General features: G+C 40.1%; 1 protein-coding gene across 1 annotated transcript; it reads left to right on the top strand.

Annotated features, from left to right (window-relative positions):
* The first annotated feature begins 1669 nt into the window (after window positions 1-1669).
* Window positions 1670-18933, top strand: Lnp1 (leukemia NUP98 fusion partner 1). The gene is made up of 3 exons (XM_021184383.3): window positions 1670-1983; window positions 15292-15522; window positions 18568-18933. The coding sequence occupies exons 1-3, from the start codon at window positions 1819-1821 to the stop codon at window positions 18709-18711; spliced, it is 540 nt and encodes a 179-aa protein (XP_021040042.1). The 5' UTR covers window positions 1670-1818; the 3' UTR covers window positions 18712-18933.
* The last annotated feature ends 404 nt before the right edge of the window (window positions 18934-19337 follow it).

Here is a 19337-nt window from a genome sequence, read left to right as displayed (position 1 = left end):
AACTCATCTTTGGTTCAATTATGCTCCGTTTGGGTACTAGTTTTTCTGTCTTAACTTTACCTGAAGAAATGTAAACATCTAGTCAACTCAAGGCATTGATGTAAGTCCAATGAAATGATGATAGCAAGTATTGGCTTAAGGAAACAGTGAGTTTATCATAGTTACTTACAAGAGCTTAAGTGAGGTGTTCTTAATAGAAGCATGAGTGATTCAAGGACAGCTGTCAATAGACCACTGAAAAGCCCAGCATGGAGCACAACTCATCCATGGCTTCATCCATGAGTTCCTTGCCTAGTTTACAGGCAGCTTTCCAGCCAGAGGCTGCTTTGTCTAGTAACTGTAATTTACTGAGTTATCACCCTGTCTACAAGGAGTTTGAAAATCTTGTAACTTTGAGGGGCTTCCTGGACCTTGTAAGTTTCATGTTCTTCCTGAGGCTTGTAAGTTTCATGGCCTTCCTGAGGCTTTTAAGTTTTGTTTACTTCCTCAGACTTATGAGCCTCCTTCATCTTCTTGGGTGGCAGGCAACATTTTATTTTCAGGTAAGAGCTATATAACATTTACCTTAGGAAGAATCAAAGAAAGGTCCACTCCCAAGTCACATTTTACAAACAAAGCTCTAGGAATATTGGCATAGCTTTCAAGCCTACCTTTTTTCCAGCTTCAGGAAAGATTTTCATCAGATAACTAATTAGGATCCCTTTCTTTGAAGCTAATATTTCCTCAAATCTCTTAGAATATCAACAGGATGATAAAAAGGTTCATGGTTTAAACTTGGCCACAGTGCTTATCGGTAATTTGAATTTGGATTGATGGTCAATTTGAATCTCAATTTCATCATCCACAAAGTATGATGTAAGGCTCTCAATTATAGAATTGTTTTAATGAAAATCACATTTGTAAATTATTTGTCGTCATATATATTAAAAAGTAAGAGTTCTGTAAATGTAACATTTTTTTTGTTTACTTTAGAAAGAATAGGAACTCTCTGGGATTATAAATTTGTAGAAGGTAGATGTAGTGACCTTTTCAAAAATATGGATGGGAAGGAGTTAAAAGGAGCTTTCTTAGCTTCTGGAAAATGTTCAGTGATTAAGCAATTACAGTGGCTGGTAGCATAGGGGTATACAGACATAAAATGCATTAAATTGTACAGACATAAATTAGGTGTACAGACATTGTACACCTAAGATTTGTATATTTGTATGTATGTCACTCACAGGTATGTACAGATAATACTTAAATAAAAAAAAAGGTATCTAACTTGACCTGGAGATAGATTTTTTTTCCTATATCATTTTTATTTATTAGAGAAGCATCTCTAGCTTTAGATCTGGCATGCCAATAGCTCACCACCTTGAGAAATGCAGTTGTCTGTCTCTTGGATGTGGCCTTATTTCAGAGCCAGTCTGGAGCTGACAAGCATATTGTGAGGGTCATGCTTCATCACCATTGACAGCTGGAGATGCCACCGCATGCCTTTGGCAGAGAGGCTCAGGGAAAACCAGGCAGTGGACTGTGCTGCCTACCCTTAGGCTGCGAAGGCACAGCCCTGGAAACAGGAGGATTAAAAAGCCTCTCAATTTAAAGAGACAAGGGGGAGGGGAGTGTGGGCTGCACAGTTTATAAATAGACAGTGCTCCAGGCTGCCTGATGATGAAGTGGTTGTTTGGTAAATTTTTCTTTTTTAAGGATGCCATTATCAGAAACCGTTTCAAATACCAGTTTCATTTAGTGTTCTTGGTGGGCTTCCTCAAATCTTGGGTTGTATTTCTTGAGTTTTAGGGGCAGGCCTTTAATATTTAGAATCACATTTCCATGGAGCACAGAGAAGATGATGATGATGATAACGATGATGTGTCTTTTGCCAAGTGGATGAGCAGCTTTTGGGGTCACAGCTGGAGAGACAAAGATGAGCGAGGACTCCGGGACCACCAACGACTACAAGAAGCAAGCTACAGGAAGGCTTCGCTACCCTGCCCAGTGAGTTACCATTAAGTCAAGGGAAGTGGGAGTAGCATGGACAAGGGGGTCTCTTAGAGAATATTTGAGGGGTTCTTTGACTTAAATTAATATTTCCAAACCTTTATTCATTCTTATAAAAAAAACTTACCTATTTGAGCTGCCCTTTAAGACTTATTGTTTTTAATGTTTTAAGTAAGGGCTTCTTCATTTTCAGTAACCTAAGATATCTTGAACTATGTAGTTCACAGTCCCCGATGAGTCAGAAAGCATCCCACTGAGTAATGGCGTTTTGGTCAAAGGAGAGGAATTTGTAGTTTTTCTGTGGAGGTGTTATGGGTCAATATGTGACTTCCAGTTGTCTCTTCGAAATAGTAAAATTAGCTCATGTATATGATGGCCTTTAAGAAACTGGTGATTCCACATAGAAAAATCACCTTTTGGTTGTCATTATTTTTAATGATTAGAGAGGGAAGAGTCCTCAGTCCTTTCCAATTGCAGAGAGGCAGGGAGCACAATGCCAGAGGGACGCACCTAGGAAGGGGTGGGCAGCCTGGGCCAGGTAAGGACTCTTCTGTAGATGGCCAACACAGTCCTGTCTTCAGCTGCAGTGCTGGAAGGCTCCACACATGTTATCTCCTTCCCATGTACAGAGAAATAATGATGATAGTTCTTTTTTAATAGTCACTTGGAGTCCTAAACTAGTAGAGTCTAGCTTACCCAAACCCCTTCTTTGCAAACCCCAGAACCAATTAAACTTGTGAGTAAACCTATTTAAGGCCAGTTCCAGGGTCTCAGAATCACAGTGATGGTAGGGTGTGTGAGAGATTACTTTTACTGTCATCGACCAATACCTTGTGTCTGAGCCACAAATGCTTCAAAATAAGCTAGCTCCTTGGCACATGAGTGGACACTTTCTCACTTCCATTGCCTTAGGTGAAGAATGAAGTTGGAGGGGATAATCTCAGTGAGACCCAGTTCCATCTTTCCATTTTCCTCTCTTTAAAGAAATAAGCCTGCACCATGTGCTCTGATTTATTTTCAACACAATGAAATGTTCCAGATCTAATGAGATTTTCAGAATCTGTGAATTGGGAATACAATTAGTTTGAAGCTTGCAAATATGGGAGCCAAGCAAAGATAATAAGAGAGAATTTGTGATTTACTGGTCATTGCAATGGCTTCCTAGTGTCACAGGGAATGTGACAATAAAGAAAGCAACCTGCATTACAAAATATAGTTTCCTGAATAAACTACAGTTTATTTATGCTTTTTAAACACATACATAATCTACTCTGTTTAGAAAATTCATGTTGAGCTTGCAATATTTTTCTTCACTTGAACTGTTGGAGAACCACAGATCTATTGTAAATAGTGTTTCTCAATGATATATATAGTGTATTTTCTGCTCATCTCTAATTTAACCATTTTCTTAACTGAACATGTCTAGTCTCCAAGTAAACCATTTCATAACTAAAATATTACCATGCTTATATTTACTTTAAGAGACAAAGTGTGGAATAAAATTTAAAATGTGAGTGATAGGAAAGAGGATGCAGGAACAGAACATAAATCATAGAACACAGGTGACAAAGCCATGATTCTAGAGGACACAGTTGACATGGCCATGGTCCTAGAGGACACAGTTGGCATGTCCATGATTCTAGAGGACATAGTTGACAAAGCCATGATTCTAGAGGACACAGTTGACATGGCCATGGTCCTAGAGGACACAGTTGACATGGCCATGATTCTAGAGGACACAGTTCACACAGCCATGGTTCTAGAGGACACAGGTGACATGGCCATGGTCTAGAAGACACAGTTGATATGGCCATAGTCCTAGAGGACACAGGTGACATGGCTATGGTCTAAAGGACACAGTTGACAAGATCATGGTCATAGAAAACAAGTACTCGGATTCTCCCATTTAAGTAAATAATGTGTATGTTTGGGAGTCAAATCTATGTTTTATTATCTAAATGGGCTAAGAGTTTTATTATTTTTGATCAATGTTGTTTTCTTTTAAAATTAGTTCTTGGAGAATTTCACACAGTGTTTTTTTTTTTTATCATATTTTGCTTTTCTTCCCATTCCTCCTTCCAGATCTGCCCAAATTTCCTTTTCTATTCAACTTTGTGTCTCTTCATTCTCTCACCCTCCCATCAAGACAACGATGCAGTTTATGCTGCTTAGATGTTCTGGATGTGTGACCTTGCACTGTAGCTTGGTCAGCCTGTCAGAGGGTATACTTTCAGAGAGAATAACCTTTCCTTCTCTAGCAGCTAAGAATTGCCAATAGCTACTTGAGTAGGGGTGGAAAGTTATGCCTAACTCCCTCTCCTCTTTTTGCTAGGGCTTGGTTTAGCTTGAACTTTCATTAACCATTGTGTTCATATGTGAAGTTTTCCTCCTGTGACTAAATTTATTTATATAAGTACAATGTTGATGTTACCAGAGCAGGACATCAGATCCCATTACAGATAGTTGCTGGGAAGTGAACTCAGGACCTCTGGAAGAGCAGTCAGTGCTCTTCACCACTGAGTCATCTCTCCAGCCCCCCTCAAGCTCATATTTTATTTCTATCTCCTCTTTCACAATGACTCCTGAGCTTGTGGAGGGGGAGCTGTGGTGTATATTTTCCATTTAGGGCTGGGCATTCTAAAGTGAATTATTCTTTACACCATGGCTGGTTGTGTGTCTCTGTGTTGATTATCATCTACTGAAATGAGAAGCTTCTCTGGTGAAGGTTGAGAGACTCATTAACACATGGATATACAGACAGGAGTTAGTAGTAGTAGGTAGTAGGTTCTCTCCTAGGGTCTATGGTCAAACTAGCAATAGCTTCCTGTCCCAGTAATAGTGTCAGGTATAATTTCATAGTTTTGAGTGGCTCTTAAATCAGAAAGTAACTGGTTAAACTCTGACATTTACCCTACTACTGCACCAATGGGCATGTCTAGTGCAACGGCAGCTTACAGGGTCCACACTTGGGTAAAATTAATGATTGGGTTTCTTCTTCAGTACTGTGAAAACATCAGCAATGTGAAAACAGCGGGTAGGGATATAGCTTCTGGGTGAATTCAAGCTTGATATCTCCATGTCCTATGCCTCAAGTGTGTGGTGCCTTCAGCAATAGGGCCTTACTGTCAAGTTCTGGACACTAACAGTTTCCAGTTTTATTTCAATGGAAATGATTAACAAGGAAATGCAATTCTCTTCTTCTCATCTCTTTCTCTTCTTTTCCACTGCTCTAGTTGAAGCCTCTTCCTTCTCTAAATCTAAATAATCTAGAGTCAGTATTAGTAAGTGAATAGGAAGAGATCCCTTCTTCTTGCCTGTTTTGAAGGTTCTTTGTAATACACCTTTACTAATATATCTTATGATTTAAGGACACAGTAATAGAGCATTCATTCATTCAACATATTCATTGAGCACATACTTTGCCCCAGGAATTGTGCCAAATATGGAGATTGTGAAATAAAAATAGGCATGCGTGGTCATGCTTTTGAAACTTTTAGTCTAATAGAAGTATAAAGTGGTGGTAAAATTATGTATATTCAGGGGTGAAGGTCAGACCTTCTCAGAAAAGACAGCCACGTGTTTGGATTCAGTCTGTGGTTCATGTAACGACTTGCAGAAATCTGGCTTTAGCCAATTATCTTAGGTGGGAAAAGAAAGAGGTAAGATGAAGCCTGTTATTAAACATTCTGCCTTTTCTTTCCATCATCACGGGGATGCAAAACAGCAGCAGACCTTTTATTCTGTTCATTGTGTGACTGTATTTCTAATAGCTTAGTGGATTCCATTGTCCACTCACCTTTACTGCTTACTACAGTTCTTGTAACCTTGTTCTGTATCATCCAAGGCTGTGCAAGGGTGCTTTGCACTGTAAGAAACATCACTTGCAGAACAGACCGAGTGCCCTGATTTCTGTAGAATCTGAAGCTCCTTCATGCTCCAGGGTAGACACCATGTATGACAGGCTTGGTGTAGTCATCTGATGGGAACAGACAAGTTTCTACCCATCCACACCCAGCTTGTTCTCTTTTTATTTCTTCAGACACATTTCCCTATTTTATATTCTTTTGACATATTTTCAAATTAAAGTAGTAAATTCTCTAAATTTTAATCTTTGTTCATGATGATCCTAGCGTGGTTACGTGCTCACTTCTGTAGAGGTTCTCCTGTCGTTGTTCACTAAAAGGGGAGATTGGAACTGGAGCCCAAAGGCTTATCTCAAAAAGCTAGAGAGAAAACTTACTGCCCTATTTCCATGATTGGCAGTGAATGGCTTCTCATACTTTACATTATATTCATATTCAGTTTTAATAGGTAAGCACTCTAATTCAAGGGAGTGAAGGGCTATAGTGAAACTTTTACCATAATGCTTTTGCTCTACTTTATGGGATTCTACGATGGGGGAGCTGCTATGCAGGGAAGAAGGTGATGGGTTTGGAAGGTGCTCTTCGTGGTGCCTTCTGCTTCCACTGGCAGCATGGCTCTGTACAAGAGCTTTAATATCTTTTTGTTTAAATTACCATAAATGGGACTGGTGGTAATGTATGTTCCTCACAAAGGTACAAAGGTACATACATGTTACAACGACTGGTGGACATAACTACTCAATACAGCACCAGGTACCAAATAAATACTTAACTATTAATAGAGATCATCAAACCTCGCTGAACAATGAAAGGAGAAGGAAGAAAATGCCCCACAGCACAGAGCAAACCTTAGATGCTTTAGGTTGCATTGCTATTGCCCACCTGCACCATGGCCCTGCTAGAAGTCCATTACATATCTGCACTCCTGTTTTTCTTCCCTCCTTAGACCAATTACTCTCTAGCCCAGTAGCAAGCTCCCTTTTGTAGCAGTGTTCCTACCCAAGTGTGGGGCTTATCCTCAGGTACAGAGCAGTCTGTGTTCTGCATGGAGCCTCTTTCAGGAAAATCAGTCATCACACATTAACAGAAGTCTTCCTTATTCCCCCATCCATATCCCCAGCAGTGTGCAAATATAAATAGTTGACCCTATTGTTGCTTTGTGTAGTCATATTTATATCTTGTTCTTTCCCTGCATTTTCAGTCCTGAGAACGCAGCTGAGAACAATCATGACATCCAAGACAAAACACTGAGGCTTTTTTTTTCTTTCAATTTTTTATTTTGGTAATTTGATCATGAGATTGTGAGCATGAACTTTGAAGATGATGTTATATTGCAATGTCAAAATTTATAGCATTCAGCCAGAATACAATGATATGCCCTGTTTGTACAATGCCTGTCTCTTCAGCGAATCCTGATAGAAGAGAAGAGTGCTGAGCCTATCTGATCTCCTCCTTTTTCACATCACCAAGTACTGTGTCTGACCCACAGCAAACAGATCAACAAAGTTACCTCAGGGATTTAATCAACTTTAAAACTGTTGTTTTCCCCTAAATGAATGTCTTATTTAATTTCCGTTGATGTGAAAAGACACCATGACCACAGCAACTCTTATAAAAGAAAACATTTAATTGGGGATGGCTTACAGTTTCAGAGGTTTAGTCCATTATAATCATTGTGGGATGCATGCAGAATCAAGGTAGGTGTGGTATTGGAGAAAGAGCTGAGAATTCTATGTACAAAGAATTTCATCACCTGTCAATAAAAAAGCTATGGCCAATGAGCTGAGGCAGACAATAGGAGGTAGGACATCCAGCAGGGATAGAGAGAATTCTGAGAAATAGTCAAAGGCAGGCAAGATTCTCTCTGGAATGCTGGGGAGGCAGATATAAACTAGCAGGTACCTGAACTCAGGTTAAAATAAAAGGAGAGATTTGTCCCTAACTACTGAGAAGACAGGCAGAAAAAGACAAGGAGAGGAAATCAGCCACGTAGCTGAACTCAGATTAGAATAAAAGGAATAATAAGTTAAGAGCGAGTCAGAAAAGAAGCTGAAGTGTATGGCTTAGACATTTCTTAGTAAACAGTCATTATTTCTGGGGACTAAGTGGCTGGGAAAAATCTTGACATATTTTTACAGGCCTACATCTTGATCCTTAGGCAGCAGAAAAAGACTGTGTGGCAAGGCGGTATCTATTTCAACAAGGCCACACCTCCTAAGAGTGCCACTCTATGGATGAGGGCAAAGGGGGTGTGGTAGCAAGGGAAAGGGGGAAGGGCTATTTGTTGGGAGGAGAGGTGGGCAAAGGGCTGTCTCTGGATAGAGGGGAGACAGACATGGCCCATAGGCAAATGGCAGTTTATGAAGGAAAAGAGGGAAAGCCCATGTTAACTTGAGTTGGTTGTTTAATTTTGATTGAGTATGTTAATTACTGTAGGGATTTGTTTGTTGGACTTCAATACTTTGATTGCTGAGCCTTGATAGTAGGCCACAGGAGGAAGAAGTGGCCAAATAAGGCAATGGGCTGTGGGGACTAGCTTTAGGAATGTAACCAGATGTTTTTTTACCAAGGCAGAGGGAAAGAGGAAGGCCTGCCAGAGCCACGTTTGTTGTGCTCAGAAGGCTAGAGTCCCTTCAGGATCTTCTAAAGGCCTCATTAAGTAAATTGCTTCTATAAAGGTCCTACTGTTAAATAAGTCACTTTCTGAGTTACTAGGAGTTTCAATAGATGAACTTCTCTGAGCAATACATCTCACACTACAATAGTGCTCAATGGCTAGATCTGAGCATGTATTTCAAGTTTGTAGACTTGTATATTCCAAAGATTTCAAGAAATGCTCTACATATTGACAGGCCTATGTAGAAGGTGCTGGTTCCTCTATTCTGATCAGGGTTGTATTGTTTAAATATGTGTTTTTAAGAAACCTAAAAGATATGATTGTAATTTTATGTATTTTTTGATCATTTTATACAATCTTTATGAATAACACAATCATGTTTGCCATTAGGAGTTTCACTTTCTTTTGTTTTAAAATTATTATTTTTTGAGATTTTATATCATTTATTGTTTCCCTTTCCTTCCTTCAAATCCTCCCACATACCACTTCATATTCTATATCAAATTCTTGGCCTCTTTGTCATTAGTTGCATATATGTATATGTAACTTGCCAACTTTCTCAGTCATTATAATGTTACTTGTATTTTTAGGGATAACCATTTGACATTGGATAATATTGGTGTGCTCCTGTTTACAAAAGACTATCTCTTCTGTTCTCAGCATTCTTTAGTTGCCTGAAGTTCTTTGTGTAGGGTTGATGCCCCTTAGGCTTTCTTTGTGTCCACATTGGCAGGTCTATTTTTGTCCTTGTTCAGCTCATGTTTAGGTATCTATATCAGTGAAACTTTATAGGTGTGGCTTCTGACATTCTTAGAAAGCACAATCTCACAGCAAACTCCTTGGCCCTCTGTGCCTGTCTCAATTTTTTATTCACCCATCTATTCAGTATATATCTAACTCACATAATGAACAAGTCAAGGGGCCAGGTACTACAACATAGCCCTTGATGTGATAGAGCAAACGGTCTAATGGAGAAGAGATACAATAAGCACACTTAGCCAGATCACTGGTTAGAGCTGTGTAGTATCACAAAGGAGCAATGGAGGTAGTATTCTAGAACAGCGTCTACTCGAGACCTGACCCAATCATAGTGGCTGAAAATTTATGGGGGATTGCTGTTTCTTCTGAGAGTGAAAATAATTACTCAGGTCAAAGTTGAAAGAATGGGTGGGAAGCAAACAGCAACAACAAGGAAATTTTACAGTCAGCAACTAGTAAAATAACTGCAGTCTGGAATCCACAGTGTGGCAAGCCATAGGTATATGTAATGAGGAAAAGGACCAATAAGGCTTTATTATCAAAGAGGGAGGAAATTCACATGGCCTGCTTATATACAAAGGTCTCTGTTCTTGAAGACCCAAAGGAGAAGTCACTAGCTGCTTGGTGGAAGTACCACTGTTGGAAAGCATTTCATTGGTGTTGCTGCAACTGTGAAGACGTATAAATTCTTTTACACAAATATGGATTTGTGTAAGTGTGAAAAGGCATCCTTTCTACACAGGACTTTCTGTTCTGTTCTGTTCTGTTCTGTTCTGTTCTGTTCTGTTCTGTTCTGTTCTGTTTTGTTTTATGTTTGGTTGAGGAGCTTTTTGAGACAGTTGGTCAGGCAGGTAGAGTATGAACACATCTCTCTCACTTGCTGAATTTTATCTCAGCTTGGCATGATAGAGGGCATCTTCATGTTAGTAATTCTCTTCTTTTATTTTATTATTTTCGAGTTAGGGTCTCACTAGGTAACCCTGGCTGGCTTAGAATTCCCAAAAAGTCCCAAGCCTGTGCCCACTAAGTGTTGGGCTTAAAGGTGTGAGCCATCCCACTCTGCCTTTCTCAGTAATTTTCACAACCCTCAGGGAAGTGAAGAGGGATGGTGGTGGATGAGGCCACTGTAGGGAGGACTGACTCCCTCCATAGCATGGCCCTGGGCAGGAGAGGAGAGCTGGAACTCTATCCTGTTTGTTTTCAGAAAAGGAAAGTGAAGGAAGTGCAAGCAGACACAAGGTATGCACCCCCAGGAGTGTGCATTAGGGAACAGTACAAGGCACTAATGAAGGATTACACTGATGACGTGGACTAAAGAAGTGGTTGGTCTTGAGAGACACTTGAGACGAGGAATCTGCTGAATGCACATCTGGGTATTGAGGCAATTGCTCAGTGTCATGAAACCAAGTGAATGTCCTGCCGTCCACTGAATGTGGGGACATTGAAGGACACTGGGGATGAATTATGACAGACCTGTTGAAGAGCAATAAGGTGACATAAGAAGGTGAAGATTTTGACTTCATTTCCAGTTCTAGATTTCAGCAGCAATTCAATTCATAAAACAAAAACCATTAGTTAGTTATAGTGAATTATTATGAAAGATAGCAATTTCCATTATTGTAAAGAAACAGATATAGAAATATATTCTAATGCAAGGCTTCTGCATAGTCACTCTGTTTCCCCAGAGTTTCACCTGTGAGGCCCCCCTTCCACATCTGTATGCTGTCTCCCTATTAGCAGATTGGTATGCGTATTAGCGCATTGGTGTAATTATTAGCATGTTGGTGAACTCATTAGCTTATTGGTGTGCTTACTACTTTAGTTTCTTTGTCCCTTAGTCTTCCTACGGAACATGCTCACGAGTTTCACACCATGTTTAGTGTATTAGAGCACTGGCCTGAATTGTGAATGTTACCAGTAAGTTTTATGCCATCTAGTGCTTTTTTCTTGCCCATTAGTGTCTGTTTTACTCTGTTTAAGGAACCTACCCATGTTTTATACATATAGGAAGATCTCTATCTCTCCGTCACTTCTAAAGACGTGCTGTGTTAGGCCCAATGTTTTTGGTTGGCAGGTCTGATTTTTCCTTAGTACCATAAAAATCCCCTTCCACTCTTTCCAGACATGTAACATTTCTGTTAAGAAATACAGTATGAGGCACACACGTTGCATGTTATTTGTTTCTTTACTTGTTCTGACTTTGGAGTCTTCTGTTTTATCCCCAACCTTTGAGAAAATTCACTTTTAACTCCTGTAGTGTGCTTGGGGGAACTGACTATAAGTTACAGCACACGTGTTTGAGTTGAGTCTGACTGTGACTTCTGACCTAGTTATCTGACTTGGGGGATATGTTTGAGGAATTTTCTTTTATAACACTGATAAGCTTTCCCTCTGATACTCACAGGTTCCAACCACCAAGCCCCAGCAAGCTAAATATCTTCTTTTTCCATGGTGCCCAGAAGATCCCACACTCTCCTCGTTACTTCTTCCTAACTTCTCTGCATTTTCAAGTTGCCTGTTTTCATTTATTCTTTCTTTCCTTGGCTCTATTCTGCTCTTGGCTCCTGTCATCAAGTTTTAAGTTTTGCTTAGTGTATCATCCACCTCAAAGATTTTAGTTTGATTTAAAAAAATTATTTATTTATTTAATATGAGTATACTGTAGCTGTCTTCAGACACACCAAAAGAGGGCATCAGACCCCATTAGAGATGGTTGTGAGCCACCATGTGGTTGCTGGGAATTGAACTCAGGCCCTCTGGAAGAGCAGTCAGTGCTCTTAACCACTGAGCCATCTCTCCAGCCCTTTAGTTTGATTTTTAAATATTGCCCTGTTTCTGTGAAATTTCTTTGTTAGATTATTCGTTTCTCTGTGTTTCCTCAAAGTTGTTCCAAGGGTATCCTGAAACAGCTGCTCTGAGGTTTCCACTAAGAGTTATTACGTAGTCTAATGTCATCGGTTTCTGGTACCATATTTTGAACGTTAGGTAAGACCATGGATCTCTGGCAGTGCCTGTTGATGCTCAATGCTGTCTGCACATTGAAGGGTTAAGTATTTATTTGTGCTTGCTTATTTTCCTACCTAGAGTTCCTTCTGCAATTTTATCATTAGATGGCACTGGTGAATTGTTTAAAGCCCTTCAGTTGGTGTTTTATTATATTTCAACACTAGAGGGAGATCCAGGCTCAGTTTGTTCCAAACCCTAAATTGGAATGCTGCTTAACTGGAATGAAGCAGGACTTTAAAAAGATGCTATGCACATATGTAGCAGATGTGCAGCTTGGTCTTCATGCTGGTCCCTCAACAACTGGAGCAGGATCTTATCTTGACTCCGTTGCTTGCCTGTGGGTCGGTCCTATTCCCCTAACTGGACTGTCTTTCCTCAATGGGAAAGAATGTACCTAGTCCTCCAGTGACTTGAGCCTACAGTGGCTTGAGGTACCAGAGTGGGTTGGTACTCAGAGCAGACTAACCCTTTCTCAGAGGAGAAGGGGAGTGGGCATGGGGGAAGAAGCTGTGTGTGATGGTGGGGCGGGGACTAGGAAGGTGAGGTGCTGCAATTTGGATATAAAGTGAATAATCAAATAATTTAATGGGGAAAAAGGTGCTCTGTTCCCACGACCTCATCCTCGCCTGAGGTAGATCCAGAGAGTTTGTCCATAATCCTTGTGGGAATCTGCCCAGTTTCTGACTGTGGAAGAACCAACTTAAGGCTCTCATTCTACAGTTTGGCATGTGCTTCCTTTTATTCCTTTAGTGGAAAATCTTCTCTCTGTGTTATGCTGTTTGGATTTTTGAAAGAACTGGGACAAACAGTTGTGTGATGACCAGAAGTAATATGTTGGCTAACAGCCTCAGCATGAGCTCAAAGCCTATTGAGAGCGTGTAGCACCCATGCAAGATAAAGGGCCACACTCCTATATATTGCCAGGTGCTGAGCTAGGCACATGGATTCAGACTGTTGTAACTAGCTACAGATAGTAATGGCTGGGTGACATGTCTTTCTCTGGCACTGGGACAGTTGCAGAGTTTCAAATTGTGGAGGTCACTAGTCTGACACTGAGTTATAGGGCCATCCTGTCTTCTTGGCATTCATGCTACTGGCAAATACACTCTTGTTCCCTGTTGTGCTGTCTAAAGTTGTGGGTGGTTTTGTTGATAGGGTCCCTTGGCTTTCCAGGTAAATGCTAAGCTGGTTAGCTTAGGGTCCTACGGCCACGAAGATCTGAAGTCTGTGAGCAGACACATAGATCTGCTCTGTCTGTGTACAGATCTCCATCAGATGCTATGGGATACATAGAGGATTACTATATAAGGTTGGGTTTGGTGTAGGCATCACTGTGGGAAGCCCTGGTCTTGAACTACAAAGTCTTGAGGTAACTTTTATGTCCTGCTCCACAATGTTCAATCTTCTTCCTCTACTGGTCAACGTTAAGGGAGTGATGGTGCTGTCTTGGCTGCCTGCCTAACGTGGTTTCAGAGGTTTAATCTGTGGGCATTGTCTAGGGCACAGAGGCTATGGGTCTGTGACACTGGCTTTCACTGTAGTAGCCCTGATACCTGGCTTGATTTAGTTCCTCGTTCTCCTACTTACAGGCTTCACACAGCTTAGAGCTGAGAGAGGACAGCTAGAGACAACTCTTGTCTTCTTCAGCGTGCCCTTCCCTCTTACATTCTGACCCTAGGCACTAATGTAATCTTTCCTGGCTCTGTTAGATCCTGCAGTCTGGTGCATGATTTTACTCAGATTGATGTATCTATAGGGAAGAGATTAATAGTGGATCCATCATTGTGCTCCATGTCTGCATTCTACATAATGTAACGTGTTTTCTGATGGGCTGGCATTGGTTTTAAAGACACAGAGAGGATGAAAAACAGCAGAAACAAAGGAAAGCAAATCAGATGGGTCCTTCCCAAGTTACTTTTCTTAAAAGGTGGGATAAGGTGACAAAATGGTAGGACAATGACTTGTTGATTAATGAGAAGATACTTTAGGTCTTGAGAGTCTGTGGAATGCTATAGGAATTGAGTAGGCACTTCAGAGGAGAGGTCAGGGTTAATGATATCAATCAGGATTATAACTATAAATTGATGACCGGACATGCCTAGGGAGATAGTATAGAATATAAAGGGAAAGAAAAGGCAGGGTTTAACCTAGAACCTTGTGACCTCCCACACTCATGAGCTGAAGGGTTAGTGAGCAAAAATGTCCATGTTGCTGTGGCAGAAAGATCAAAGAACGCTAAAGATGTGCAGTGATGAAAGGGAGGAGAAGGAATGTTTCCTGAAGGCCCCATGGGAAGCTAACTTGGATAAGACCCAGTGACAGAGATAGACTAAAGAGTGTGCAGAATTTAGCAACACGTAGATAAGTGTCCTTAGCACAAAGCCTACATTGAAGTGTACTGGAGTGTGAGAATGATGGAAAGAGCATCATAGTTCTTCCAGGAAGTCTGGCTTCTCTGACCTCTGACCTTTGTTTATTTACCAACTGTGACTCCAGCATTGATGTTATATTATGTGACCTCCATGTCTGGAAGCCCTCATGATAAAATTGTATATGTTCTCATTATTAGTTAGGCATTGAGAATATGCAGGTTTTAAAAAAGTTTTTGTCTATGTTTACATTGCTTTTGATTTTAGTGATATATAAATATATATATATACATATACGTATATATAATTTAATTGTTCTTCATAATTCTTCCATTATTTTTCTTTAAAATTCCATAAATGTTCACCTTTACATTATTTCTGAAACATTTGTAGTGTCACTAAAATTTTAAAGGTTTTAGAAACTTATTCTGGCAATTTTGGTCAGGGCTTGGAGGCCTTCACTGTCCTGTTGGTAGAACAGCGAGCAATGATGGTCGTCTGGAGATACTCTGCATGATATTTTAACAATTGATTCTGCTGCCTCTTGGCAAGAGGAAGCTCTCTGACAAAGAAGATAACATTTTCCTAAAACATATTATTCCTTTAGTTATTAGTTTATGTGTGTCCTGTCTCTGTGTTAGTTAACATGTCCTTTATGAGGTAAATTTTAAAAAAAAATCTGTATTCCTAGTTTCCTGCATTTCCCAGCATTACGTCATCTGACTGTCACCCTAGAAGACATTCTCATGAGGACCAGGGATCCCGAAGCCATCTTCCCACACGGTATCATAGAAAATGCTCAGTGGATGGATCACTCCAGGAGCCAACAGAATCACAAAGAAGAGCCCATTCCAAAATGAAGGAATTTTCAGAGTCCTTTGAAAGACACCTGTGCCTTCAAACCAAGCCCTCTTCTTCTGCGGTACGTGATAGACAGAACTGTTATTATTTAAGCCATAACCTGAAGTCTTCTTTGGGTTTGAGGAGGGAAGTCTAACTTCTTCATTCATAGCACAAGTGACTGGAACATACTATTCAGCATTTTTATGATAACTTAATATTAAATGTCTATTTCCATATTAGCTCTAAATAGAGTAAACTGAAAAATGTCAGTAAAAAATAAGAATTTTTAGAATATATATTCTTTTTTTTTTTTTGATTTATTTATTTACTATATGTAAGTACACTGTAGCTGTCCTCAGACATTCCAGAAGAGGGCGCCAGATCTCGTTGTGGATGGTTGTGAGCCACCATGTGGTTGCTGGGATTTGAACTCTGGACCTTCGGAAGAGCAGTCGGGTGCTCTTACCCACTGAGCCATCTCACCAGCCCTAGAATATATATTCTTTTAAAGATCTTTCTGTTTCATAATCCACATAGTAGTTTTAAGATAATTACATTAAAGAGTGGCATTTGCCAATAATATGTAAAGCATATATATCAAACACTGGAATACAAACATGGAAACATGGAATTCCATGTAATCTATCTCAAGATTTCTTTTCATGCCTAACGCAATGTACAAGCTTATAAGTCAAGTTGTTCCAATGTATTGTAACAACTATTTTTTCCTGAAAGATTTCCCTGAATATTTTTGGTAACTCATTGGCTGAATTCACAGATGTGGAGCTCAGGGCTAGGAAAGGCCTTCTGGTATCTTCTGCTTAAAGACAGAATTATGATAACATGTGGACTCAATATTTTTATAAATCTGAGCAGGAAAAGAGCCAAAACCTGCATTTGTGTCCTATTCTTCACCAATGATGTTAGATTATATTTGATTCCTTTCTTCTCTCCTTTTTCTCACCCTCCCTTCCACCTCCTCCTCTCTCCTCCTCCTCATCTTTCTGCTCCTCCTCCTTCTGTTTGTCCTACCATCTTCTCCTTCCTGTTTTGAGATAGGGCCTTACTGTGAAGGCCCAGCTATCCTGGAGCCTGTTGCTTAGCCCAGACTGGACTCAAACACTTGATTCTCCTCCCTCAGCCTCCCGAGTGCTGGAATTATAGGCACATGCCAACATGCCTGGTTAAATTCTTCTATTTTGGTTTTAAAACTCAATTGGACTATTTTGATTGAGATATCACGCACACACCCTAAAATCCATTCAAGTAAAAGATATACTCAATGGTTATGACCTATCCATAAAGCTGTGTTGTCATCAGCTGTTATTAGTCTCATTACACATTTATTTTGAAAGCATTTTTATTGTTTGAGAATTTCATACATCGATAGAATGTGATTTGATCAAATCTACCCCCCTATTTTCTCACTTCCAACTCCTTTTTTAGCCCCAACCACTTTTTGCTCTCAGTTTTCTGTGCTTTCTCTCCATCTTTTATGTTAAACCCACTGAGTCTACTTAGAGCTTCCTGTGGTGTATGTGTGTGTGTGTTTCCATGTGGGGTGTTTGTGTGTGTGTATCTCTTATGGAGTATGTATGTGCACATGTCCATGTGGAGGGGGGTGTATATGTGTGTGTGTGTGTGTGTGTGTGTGTGTATCTGTGTGGAGTGTATGTATGTGTGTGTCTCCATGTGGGGTGTGTGTATGTACATGTGTGTGCATGTCTCTGTGTGGGGTGTGTATGTCTCTGTGTGTGTCTCCATGTGGGGTATATGTGTGTACATGAGTGTGTATATATCTGTAGGGGGGTATGTATGTGTGTGTGTCTCTATGTGTGGGTGTGTGTGTACATGTGTGTGTGGGTGCATGTGTACATGTGTATGTGTGTGAGTGTGTATGTAGGACCATTTCCTGCTGGAAAATTAACAATAGTCCCTTTAGTGACCACACCCCTGAAGAAAACTAATTCTTCCTTCTCCATCAACCATCACTCAACAATCGCTCCTCCCCGAGGGTTGGAGCTTTATGAATCCCTCCTTCATCCATTGGCTGGCTAGAAGTCAGTCTCTGTGAGATCTTTATTGATAAGTGTTTTTCAGATAATCTCAGTAGGAGGAAAGCTAATCTGGGGAGGATCATCACTGTAATTTTTCTTTTTATATAGATCTGACAAGTATTAGAGATATTGATGACTCCTAAATATGCATTTTGATTATGTGGATATAAGTCCTGGATCTAATGAAAAATATTCCTCAGAACATTCCCAGAGCTAGTTTGATTTTTAATTTTCTCTTAATTTTTTATCTCAGCTTCATTATTTATCTTTCTTTCTGACCTTAATGAAGGAGCCAAGATGACAACCAGTTGAACCAGACACCTCCATAACTTTGCCCCAGTAGGGCTGTGGGAGTCATGTGACTTCCACTCAAAGCATGTGAAGCATGAGTTCCATAGACACTCAACGAATTTTCATTTTCTAGTTCAGATAAGGGGAAGAGGGATTCTTCTGTTCTTACATAAATGCATAAATATACATAGATATGGCAGTTATCAATGTCATTGTTTTGTTCCAAAAGTTCCTCTAAAAGGCAGGCACTATTTGCGTGTCAAAATTAAAGAACCCTCCCCAACAGTCCCCTGCTATTTAGTTTTATTGGAGTTGTCAGTGCACCACCAGCCAGTTTCCTCATTTCCCTTTAGGCTTATACACTGGTGCTTTGTCTCACTCCATATAGGTGGAGTGTCCAGAAAGTAGAATCTATTTACTGCTGTATATTCTGATCCTAGAACACCAGTGTGTGTTCAATACATCAGTGAAGCATTGTGAATGGCCCCATCGCTCTCAGACCAGCCAGTCTACTGGAGAATGATGATTTGGTTGGATGTCCTTCCAAAACACCAAATTGCTCATGTAGCTCTTACCTTACACTATAGCAAATGCTCCTTTTTATGATTGAGACCTTTACTGAGATGTTAAATTGGGTTGATGTCAATTTATGTGCTAGAACGTAAGACATGGATATATGCTACAAATTCAGAGCTTTCTTCCTTTCCAGTTGTTGGGACAAATGTGAGACCTGGTCAGCATCTCATGCATTTTACCCTTTTCTGATATTCTTCCAGGAACCCAAGAGGAGGAAGGAGAGAGATGAAAGACGTTGCCTAGAGACTACCATGAGATCCTATAAGAGGGTGGAGGACAGGAGGAGCTCAGTGAAGGATGGAGACGGACCCATGGCTCCTCTGATTGAAAGGGGACCTGAGTAACACTTCATTTCAACATTGCCAATGACAGATATGACTGGTTGTTCAGAGACCTAGAACTTCCTGCAGAATGACATCTGGAAAGGGTGTTAGCAGATGTTGAGACAAAAGTGGGCAGTTAGAATGGCTGCTTTTCAACATGATTTGTGTTTTGCTCCAACTGCCCTTGGCATCTTGTACAATCTTTATGTCTTTCTGTGGTAAGAAGAAAAAGTATTTGAATAAAATAAAGGAATTCCTGATATTATAAAATTTGGTTTCTAATGAGTCACTTATATGTCATCACTAATTCCTTTTCCTTATTAACCTCCCACATCATCCTAAACAAAAGTCCTTGTCTCTAACCTTACTTCCTTATTCCCGGTAATTAAGCTGTATAATAGCCATCACTTAATGAAAACTACCAATTAACATGACAAGTATTACCCTGAATGATTTAACACATTATCTAAAGCAATCCTTAACACACTGAAGGGAGGCCTTGTATTGGCTCTCTGAAACTCAGATCTAAAAGGACATAGCATTTATTAGCTCTCTTGCTGGTGTGGCAGAATTCCTGGCATAAGCAACTTCAGGTTCATAGTTTAGTAGGTGCCATTACTTCTTGGCAGACAGGAAATGATGGAACG

Source organism: Mus caroli, unplaced genomic scaffold (assembly GCF_978045245.1).
Source record: "Mus caroli unplaced genomic scaffold, Mus_caroli_1 scaffold_17, whole genome shotgun sequence".
NCBI classification, from domain to species: Eukaryota; Metazoa; Chordata; class Mammalia; order Rodentia; family Muridae; genus Mus; species Mus caroli.
Note: the sequence above shows the minus strand (reverse complement) of the source record. Positions and strands in the feature narration are given on the sequence as shown.